The sequence below is a fragment of the Rhinichthys klamathensis genome, unplaced genomic scaffold (assembly GCF_029890125.1).
Source record: "Rhinichthys klamathensis goyatoka isolate OS25496 unplaced genomic scaffold, OSU_Roscu_1.1 h1tg000030l_1, whole genome shotgun sequence".
Taxonomy (NCBI): Eukaryota; Metazoa; Chordata; class Actinopteri; order Cypriniformes; family Leuciscidae; genus Rhinichthys; species Rhinichthys klamathensis.
In genome coordinates, this window is record NW_026606580.1 from 1095396 (window position 1) to 1106047 (window position 10652).

Here is a 10652-nt window from a genome sequence, read left to right on the forward strand (position 1 = left end):
CAAAAAGCTCCCTTTCTACTTTCTGCAACTGCATGGATTACAAGCACAACTCTTCAAAATGTCTCTTTTTTTATTAAGTCATACGAATGTTTTTAGCATTAACTCCCTGGCCGTGATTTAAAAATCATGCTTTTCCCCCATTATTGTTGAATCACGGAAGCTACACCAGTTACTTTGCCAAGAGATCTATTATTTTTCTACATGTATCAGACAGAGAGAAACAGGCATAGAAGAATAAGGCTACAGGCGAGGTGGTCTTCATTCCAGATTTCTCTGTTCCCCATTTCTCTATCCTCTCACCCCATCATGTCAGCTGTAAATGCGGTAACTCTGTGTTTCTCCTCCCTCACCCCCTCATCTCCATTTCTCCTTCCTCTCACCTCGTCATGCCTTTATGTTTCTCTGAGGTGGTACAGTAAGGATTGAGCTCATATACACCACTGAGTGACTTTCAACTTCCTTGTAAGGTAGCAAAACATGTTGCTTATGTTTAAAATGGAATGTATACCTCATGCTTCCACATGGTACAATCCACTTTCCCTCTGTGTATACATTAGTGGTACATTTGCATCAGTTGAAACATTCCTTTCCATTAAAGAACATGCCAATTGTACACATTTAATGTATCATCATTGCTCAGTGAACGTTGCATTGCACACATACCTCCAAGCAAAATATATAACTCTGCCAGCTCCCCTCCTTGTGTCTAAAATACGATCCTTAAACACGTGTCCATGCAATCTATAGTCCAACTCGTGCATTTTAAACTTCATAAGATAATACAACTGATTATACTAATAATACAGATACATAATATTAAGTAATGAAATTAGATTAAAAGATGAAATTTTAGTCTTCACCATGTTCATCATACGAACACATCTTGAAGTCAGCTTTTAAAATTTTGGTCCAAGTTTGTAGCCTGATTTCAAGTGATTTCCGGTCTATCAAACTGTTCCAAGCAGGAAGTTTGACATTCCAAGTTGAATGGAAAGCAGCATGCGAGATAGCTAGATATTTTAATTATTTATTTCCGTACCAAACTTTGTCTTTAAATAACACATTAATGAAAGAGAAACGGCAACAACAACAAAAAATCAGGAAATCAGCTACATCACCTGAGGGTCAGATGAGTCAGATGACTGGGAATTTCAGTATGGTTCATAGAGGTCACTAAAGCACAGATTTCATCCATCTGCATCTGAAAATAATAACCCTTCTCTCTCCTCATTTTTAGTGTGTGCTAAGGCAAGCATCAATGTTCCTAATGCTCATTGATTTGAACTTGACCCTAAGTATTAAACAAGCAATTAACTCCAGTTTGTGCTACAGACATGAATGGTATACCTCAAATCATGCAGCTTGATGAGGAGAGGTCATCAGAAGTCTAAGGAATAGCCTATCACATGAACTCTTTTGACATAGGCCAGTAAACAACCACTTAACAACAATCCAGAACACCCTAGCAACCACACAGAGTAAAAATGGAACCTTTAGGTTCTTATTCAAAAGTCAAATTTCTTGTAGATTGCAGTCATCCTAACCACAAAAACAGCAATATATATGCCTACAGGTGCCTTTAAATAAATGTATGGGCACAAACAGCCCTTTTATGGTGTGAATCAAACAGATGCATCCTCTGTGTGGGATGGGGAGAAAAAAACAGCTGTTAGCAATTCATCCCCGCAGGAAATAAATGAATGGACAGATGACTTTTGACCCATCTAACGCACAAACACATATCCACTCAGGCATAACTTGACGATTGGTCCTTTCTAGAATTGACGTCTACTTAGTCGTTGTCCTCACTAACAGACCCAAAAGGGATCTGTATCAACAAACCCCCACAAAAAAAAGCTCTGTTTATTATTATATTGGACCATATTTACATTTATTCCACAGATTTTCCCCCAAAAAAATCAGCACAGAAGATACACAAAAAAACCGTCTGCAGATTCCATCTGGGCCTGCTCATTGGGGAATCTAGGTCTAAACATGGAGAGGAAATATTTTCACTTGGGTCAGCGACAAATAAGGAGTGAAAGCATGCAAAGCAAACAAATAAATAATAAAATAAATGTATAAAATAGATAATATTTGATAAACAAAAATAAACAAAAAAATAAAATAACTGATTTTATAGTCTAGAATGTTTTATATATTTTTGAAATGTAAATGTATGAAATAAATAAACAATAATTAGATAAATAAACACATAAAATAACTGATTTTACACTCTCTGGAATGGTTTTATATTTTTGAAATGTAAATGTATGAAATAAATAAACGATAATTAGATAAATAAACGCATAAAATAACTGATTTTACACACTCTGGAATGTTTTTATATTTTTTAAACTTAGTACTAAAATAAATAAACAGATTCTGATTTTATACTCTATAGAATGCTTTAATATATATATATTTTTAAATTATAGATATTAGTTGCAATGTGATTTATTAAATTAATTGTGACCAATGGGAACCTTTTGGCATCTGAATCTAAAGGATGCAATGGAACAAATTCAGAACAAGAAATGAATCCAAACTTATTTTTATTTACCAATTCAATATTTCTCTCCTAATCATTTGGACCATTTAGTGTTGGCTAAATTGCTGAAACAATTAAACACAGCGAGTCTCTATAGAGAGCGCATCATGGTGCTCATAATAAACATTAGCAATTAGATATAAAGCACAACAACAGTCTCTTAGCTTGGCAGAGAGCTCATATGCATGGTTTCCCAGGCCAATCCTAAAACCCCATAGAGGAAAGAGATCCCACCAGTTTCCTGTTCTGCTGAAAATCCACATTAGGATTCAAAGAGCAGCGTCAGCGGGAACAGAGCATTTAGATTGACAAACTAGGGGAAAATGGGTTATGAAGGAGGATCCCTCGGGCCATCTGAAAACGCCCCGGTGTTGATTCCGAGACCCAGCGTGAGCGCCTGATTTCACACTGCAGCATCTGGTCTCGTTCTGCCTCCATTTAACACCATCTGCCTTTAGTGCCTTAATAGAAACAGACAGCTACAGAAATGAGCACTCTGCCCCTCCATGCTCTGTCACATTCCTCTCACTCCATCTCTAATCAACTGAATGTTGATACAGGTCAGTGGAAGAACCACATCACGATAACAAAGACAGGTTCAGGACAGATTCAAGCAACTTATAGTCTGGGTGAGAAATTGGTGATTTAGTGACTTGATTAGAAGAATCTGGTTCAAAATAAGATCCAGTTATGCTGCCTGTGAAATGAGGTTTTGGTTATGACAGTGATTGTCAGTCAGATATAGTTTACTTAATATGTCCCAATTTGAACCTATCAAAACAGCAGATACACATTTCTGCGGTTTTAACCATGTCGCACCAGAAAGCATGCACTTTTCAGAAAGAGCCTGTTATCCAGGGCAGAAACATTACTTCTGTTAGAGTCGAGGAACAGTGTAGACAAATCAGAGAACTAATGCATGTGAAAATGCATTGTATTTCATTCATATTGCATAAGGGCTCTCTAATCAGTCGTCTGAAAAATGTTGCAATCTTGTTCATAATCTTTCTCATAAAAGTATGAACCTCAGCTTTAAGCCATTAAACAAATGGACTTGAAGTCTCTCAAAGGCCAAACAGTGAAAATGCAGAGCATGAAATCAGTCTGAACTGTTTTTACACCATGATTTCAAGTTAACTAAAACATAGGGCCTAGATCATTTTTAACATGTTTAACTTGATGTACTAAGATGAAACTAAACATGAAATTAAAATATTAATTAAATAACTAATGAAAATGACACAAACATGCAACAAAATTACTTCAACTTTAAAATTAAAGCTGAAAATATAAAAATAAAAAACTAATCTAAAATAGTTAAAAAGTAGACTATAGCATTTGTGTCTGGGCTCAAATTTGACTCCAATTAAAACACATTGTGGGAAAAAATCTTAGTAAACAAATTCAAACTGACAAGATCTTAAACGGGAATAGGAAGACAGTGTACATGGCTTCCGAAACATGTTATCAAGTTGGTATATTTTTGAAGTATGACATGGAGTCCCAAAGATAAACTAAGTGTGACAGTGCGGTACACGAAGTTTATCTTGACTGTTTGAACCATGAACCTCTGTATGACAGTATGAACAGACGGTCTGACCTGCTGGTAGTTCTCCTCTTGCGGTTTAAATGTGTGATCCAGCGGCTGAAACCTCAGATTCACATGAGGAAACTGATGAAGCCAGTAAGTCCACCAAGGAGCGATATAATCAACCCGTGCAGACGACATCCTTCAGCAGTCGAGGAGACGAATAAATCACTTTCCCAGATAGAGACGGTAACGTTAGACAATTAGGGTGTTTCTTCCCCGTTTACTCTCCGGTGGCTTGTCTTCTCAAACAAAAGCCATGAATGTGGATATTAGAGAGACTGAGTACTGAAACAAAAGTGCCGAAAGGGACACAAGAAGATCTCTGAATACTTCCCCCAAATCGCAGACCATGAGAATTCACGGGAAACGAGGAATTATTTCATTAAATCCTGGTCTCGTGCCGCAGCCATTCCTGCGCGTGTCGTGCGCTCATTCTCTGCTCATAACTCGGGAGCGAGCTTGCCTTGAATGAGCGCACGAATGGGACTCGGGGTCGCGCCTGAATAAGAAAAGAGGCAGTTTCTTTCTTTCGGAACTTTTTTTTTTTTTATGGTGGTTTAATTGCGTTGAAAACGAGATTTAGTAGAGATTGGGTATATTATTTATTTTAGAGTTTAGCTTTAAATTACTTGTTAGAATAAAATATACTTAAAAAGATAAATGCTAAATGAAGTACCGGTAATTCATATACAAAAATATCCGACGCAATGCTGCCATCTATTGGGCAATTCAAGTAAATGCAGACACCGGTACAGAAGATCAATTTGTTTTCTTCTCGTGGTTTCGTTTCAAAGAGTAACATATAAATTAAGGCTAGCATACTACTCCATTAACTTATATAGTGAGATCGTTTCATTAATGTTTGCCGTTTAAATAGTATTTTATTAGTGTTCGCCGAAAGAACTCCACAGAGTTTAATCACCATGGGGAAAAGTCATTTTATAACTATCATATATCTCTTCATTTCTTTTAATTGTCCTTGCCTTAATTTTGACATTATTTTAATTCCTTTCTGTGAAGCACTTTGAATTGCCATAATGTATGAAATGTGTTATATAAATACTTGCCTTATGCTAATTATTTAAGAACATGGGCTCTTTGTGTTGGTTTTGTAAGTAATCTTAAAACGTCAATCCTGTTGTCAGGGTTTTGCACAGTAAACAGTACATTTCTTGAAATATCAGCAATAAATTCTCTAAACAAACACCTTGTAGTTTCGGGAACTCGAAGAGAAGGCCATGAGTAATTGCTAATAAATCTTATTTTTCCATCTAGTTTTAGATGACAATGCAAAAAAATTTTTTTATAGCAACACAAAATGGAAATGACATCCATTCCATGCAATGACCCACCCATAAAAAGTAACCCGTGTAATTCAAATAAAGGTAAACGTACTAAAGATTCCATGATCATGGACACAAGGGAATGTGTCAGTTTTATTACATCTACAGAAGTTTTGTAAATGTGTAGAGACTGACTTCATACCAAATACCATTGAGTGTTAAAATACCATAATTATTATTGTTTTCTAAACAAGCAATTTAAATTATAATTGTGCAAGGAGTTTATAAGGGTATGAAGCTTGTAAGAAATGCAGCAAGTCAAAAGTTTGGACACTCAACTAACATTTACAATATAAACTTTTTGGCTTAAAACCCTTAATGCTAATAAATTTGAGCTCAATGAAAATTTCACATAGTACAGAAAGTTAACATCAGCAAGATTTTTTCATGTTTTTCAAAAATACAGTAAAAACTGATGTTGTGAGAAACTTTTCTATTTTAAATATTGTAATATCTATTTTAAAATAACAATTGTCCCTGGCAAAGCTGAATTTTCAGCATCTGATTTGGTGCTGTAACATTTATAATCAATGTTAAAAACAGAAAAGATGCCCTAAATATCAGCATTTATTTGAATGTTTTGGAAAAAATGCAAGGATTGGCTGAGCAATTTAATGTCCTTAAAATGACAATTCTTAAAAAAAAAAAAATCTTACTGACCCCCAAAAAAACAGGCGTGTATACTTTGCACAATCTAAACAAGCATGATTTTTTTTTTTATCAAACAGATCAAAAACTGTGAACAGTATAGAAACACAAACCACTTAATTTTTTCCCAATTTTATTCCAACATTTTGTACAAGAGACATCTATTTCAGCTCCTTCACAGCCAGACCTGAAACCAGAAAGAGAGAGGGGTCACATTTACAGTAATGCTTGTGAAGGGACCAAGTCAAGGTGTGTATCAGCTATAAGTGTTAGTGAACCGGTGGAACTGAAATCTCAGAGTGATGCGAAACTCAGCACTAGGTCCATCATTATTCTAGCAAGCGTGTAAATGCACAGTGGGCACAGAACAAGCCCAAAGTGTTTGGACAACTTGCACACCTCACAAACACCTGTTGTTTCCAGTCGGTTGGCATTTGAAGATTAAAATCAAGTAAAGGATCTCACAAAAATTCTATATAAACCAATTAAGAGCTAAACTATAATACATAAACAGCTTTACTTCAAGCCTGAAAATAGGTGACTATAGTGACCATCACTGACTCAATGATAAATTAACATTTCAAGATTCATTACGTTCTTTTATATCCAACACAAATGGCATTTCTACAGCCAAACATATAGTCTTAAGGGTACGTTTACACAACAACGATTTGCTTAAAACGGAGAAGTTTGTCCTTTGAGTTTTCCGCATACAGACGACACCATAGTCAAAACGATCTCCATTCACACGGATCCGTGAAAACGAATAAAAACCACCATGCCATATTTGTCATGCTTTATGTGCGAATAGATGAGGGCAGATACAAATCCTGAAGCCATGCTCTCTTGTTTGCCGTCAAACAGGTGACCACTGCCGTGTGTGTGTGTGTGTCCTGTCGCAAAATGCTGTGAAAACTCCCACACGACTAATAGTAGGGCCCTATGAAATCCGTGTTATTTTTTCCCAAATTCCATTTGATTTTTCCCCAAATTCCGTTTTAATTTTTGGGAATTCATTTTTTTTACTGTTTACTGTTATTTTAGTCATAAAAAGAGTGCTTTTAAAGTTAATGATTAAAATGTATACAAATAAAATAGGAATGACCTTAAATTACAGACATTTACTCAGTAGCCTTTTCAGGACAAATACTGCATGATGCCACATGACACTGCACTCTTCAAGTAACAACAAAATATGGTTATGAGCTTTAAACTGTCCAGTAAAATAAATTATATTAGTTTAAATAAAAGTCACACTCTGTCTCTCTCTCGCCCAGTGTCGCTCGCGGAGTTCGCTTCGCTTTTGTCCAGTCTGGCGCCTCATAGACAGACGCGGTGTGTTTGTGTGTGTGCGTGTGCGCATGTGAGACGAAACGCAATATGTGGCGGCCGGAGTTGATTTTGTGGCCGCGAATTAGTCTATGTGTGGGAAACACTGCATAAAAGTCACGTGCGAACTGCTCGGCACTGAGGGCTTATAGCGTCGAGTTTCTCAACTTTTTCGCCGAGGAAAGCAGAGCCGTTTCGCCATGCTTTCATTGTTTTGATGCCGTCATTGGAGCTGAAATGACGGGAGGGGTTGTGTCGCCCAGATTTGCTTCCCCCGGTCTGCATTTTCACCAGACAAACGTTCTTCTCCCACACAAAAACAGAATTTCAATCCAAATATGTAAAATTCCACGAAATTCCGCGTTGACACTAGATTCCGCGTTAATTTGCCAATTCCGTCCACGATTCCGTGATCGCGGAAATCATAGGGCCTTATAATAGTGTGATTAAGGTGTGTACATGTCTATAACGCACTTCAATAATGTGACAAATAGGAATACTCCACGTCTTAATTCAATTTGCGTTTACTTCGAGTATGACTTTAGCCAGTTGAAGGTAATCCGAAATCAGTTTACATGTTAGTTTCTTAATCAGAGTATTGTCCTAATCGGCTTAATGTCAGAATATTGTTGTCCAATGTCCATGTAAACGTACTGACGTGTTCTGTTATAATCTTATTTGCATTTCATCCCTGCGGTTTGATTGGGTGTTGTTGAAGACTGACCTGGTGGCAGGGACTGCTTGAGCTTCTCAGCCTTCTCTTTGTCTGTGATGACCAATGTGTACAGGTATCTGCTGCAGCGGACCTTGAACTTCACATTGTCTTTGTTCTTCTTGATCTTAACAGCTGTTGGAAAACATGAATTTAGAGTTTAGAGAAGTCATCAATACAAGTACACATTTTTCCAATAGCCAATGCAGAAGCTAAATATGCGTATACACATTTAATGTGTTAAAATAGCAATGGTATTATTTGCACAATACTTGTCACAAACTCAGGCATCTGAAATTCATTCCTTTTTGTACATTATGTCCTTTTAGGCCAACAGTACAAAATCTGTTCAATCTTAAGCCAGTGCATGTCAATCCCGGTCCCGGAAGACCCAAGTACTGCACACTTTGGATGTCCGTCTCATTTAACACGTGATTTACATCAGCTTACTTCAAGGTGTGTGTCAGCTATATGTGTTAGTGAACCGGTGGAACTGAAATCTCGGAGAGATGCGAAATTCAGCACTAGGTCCATCATTGCTCTAGCAAGCGTGTAAATGCACAGTGGGCACAGAACAAGCCCAAAGTGTTTGGACAACTTGCATACTATAGTCTCTTGCCTTGACCACACTAATACGTTTTCATTAGAAAATGCATCTTTCTGTTTTGGCCTTCTATCCACACGGGGATGCCATTTTTATCAACGAAAACAGAGCTTTGAAAACGCTCCTAAGTGGATAAATCTGAAAACATTTTCTGCAAAGATGACTCACAATTACTGAAAAAAACCGACAATTGCGTTTTAGACCATATGGTTTAGAGGGAGACATGGACGCAAAAGTGAGCGTTGGGATATTTTAGTAATAAAACGATCGTGCCTGAAGAACATTGTGTTAACTTTGTGTCTGCTCTCTCTGTATAATCAAATAAGCTTTTATAATGATTTACACATGCACAGTAAGTTGATTTAAGCATTTTCAGACGTTTCAGTGTGGATGAGCATCTTTTGGAAAACTAGCAGACGGGGAGCGTGCTTAAAGTTTTCAAATGTATCCGGTTTAATGTAGACAGAGCATCTAAACCTGAATTGAGTGTCAGACGTTCAAAATGTGCAGTCCTCGTGGATTGAGATGCACTGCCATCAGTTCTGTGAAAACTTGAAAAGCATCAAAACAGTATACAAACCACCTGACACAATATACAGTACTAAACCAGCAATACATGAAATGAAAAGCCGCCTCAGAGATCATAAATGGATTATGACTTGTTTATTTGAAACTAAACTTACACTTGGCATCCTTCCTTCTTGCTGTAAGCAGGAAATCTTTGATTTCTTCAATTTTGCGTGGCTGTTAAGAAAAAAACGCACATTTGAGAGCTCCCATACACATGACTTGCTATACACATATAATAGCACTCATATCAATGTTCAAATCAGAATCATGGTTTCTCAACAGCCGCAGCTTTCCACTTGTTTCTGACATTTCTAGATTATCCACAAGCGCGAAAAACAGGTTTTTAGCATTAGCCACATTCTGCGTTCCCATGATCCTATTCCTAAAGACTACTTTTAAGTTAATTTTAGAAGATTATTTTAAAACAAATGGCACAAACAGATAAAACAGAACAATCCATCAATTAGTAAAACAACACTAATGCGAAATACAAACACATTCTCACCATTTTGTTTCAGGTGTGGCTTGACCCTGCAATGCAACAAAACAACTTTATTGTAACACTTTTCTAAACAACTTCCAGTAAATATTCCGTTTAATGACACATTTATATATATGCTTTCACACCAAACATTCTATAAATGTGTATATTAATGGATGGATGCAGATTTAAATGGATTATTTGGACAGAGCTAAACTGCTAACACTTACACGTCCTGCGAGCGAGAGGGGAAAAGGGGCGGGACTTCCGCGTGATTCCGTCATATAAAGGGCTACGGTGGCTCGAGAGGGGCTTTCTAGTCTAGCAAGTCAAAACTCACAGTGACATCTACTGTTTAAGCATGGATATGTCTTCATGTCATTTATTGACATAGACTATATTGAACATATTTGTCCTTAAAATACTTAAAATTGTCACACCATTTAATATTAGCAATTTGCGCCATTTAAATAAAAAATATATTTTATCATCGTTGTTATTGTATTGCTATGTCTACACTTCATTTTCTTCATAGTTTGACATAAAATAGACACAAAAAGAAAAAATGAGAAAATGAGATAAAGAGAAAATGAACAAATTCTTATATTCTAACCTTAAATCTTGATATTGAATAAAGAAAACGTTTTATGTTTATTATGTTTTTATAAAATGTGAAGCACTGGCTACAAAAATGTTATATTAACAATCTTTATCATAATCATTATTAAGGAATGTGTTGTTTTAAACATGATGCTGGAATAAATTTGTGCATAGAATTAAAAAGTCATGGTCCAACAAATATCAGTTCATTAGCTTATAAAGA

The 10652-nt window shown here is 36.4% G+C and overlaps 2 protein-coding genes across 6 annotated transcripts in view; both read right to left on the reverse strand.

Moving 5' to 3' along the window:
• The window catches only part of ttyh2 (tweety family member 2), a 53914-nt gene extending 49302 nt beyond the window's left edge, over positions 1-4612 (reverse strand). For 2 of the 5 annotated variants that reach the window (XM_056245430.1, XM_056245428.1), the window contains exon 1: positions 4152-4612. In XM_056245430.1, coding sequence (XP_056101405.1) covers positions 4152-4280 — 129 coding nt within the window. In that variant the 5' untranslated portion in view covers positions 4281-4612. The remainder of the gene's footprint in view (positions 1-4151) is intronic. The other 3 variants (XM_056245429.1, XM_056245431.1, XM_056245432.1) reach the window with 2 other exon arrangements.
• A 1637-nt stretch (positions 4613-6249) lies between these two features.
• On the reverse strand, positions 6250-10173 carry rpl38 (ribosomal protein L38). The gene is made up of 5 exons (XM_056245458.1): positions 10060-10173; positions 9854-9879; positions 9462-9522; positions 8187-8309; positions 6250-6320 (listed from the first exon to the last, which is right to left on the reverse strand). The coding sequence occupies exons 2-5, from the start codon at positions 9854-9856 to the stop codon at positions 6295-6297; spliced, it is 213 nt and encodes a 70-aa protein (XP_056101433.1). The 5' UTR covers positions 9857-9879; positions 10060-10173; the 3' UTR covers positions 6250-6294.
• Between the last annotated feature and the right edge of the window lie 479 nt (positions 10174-10652).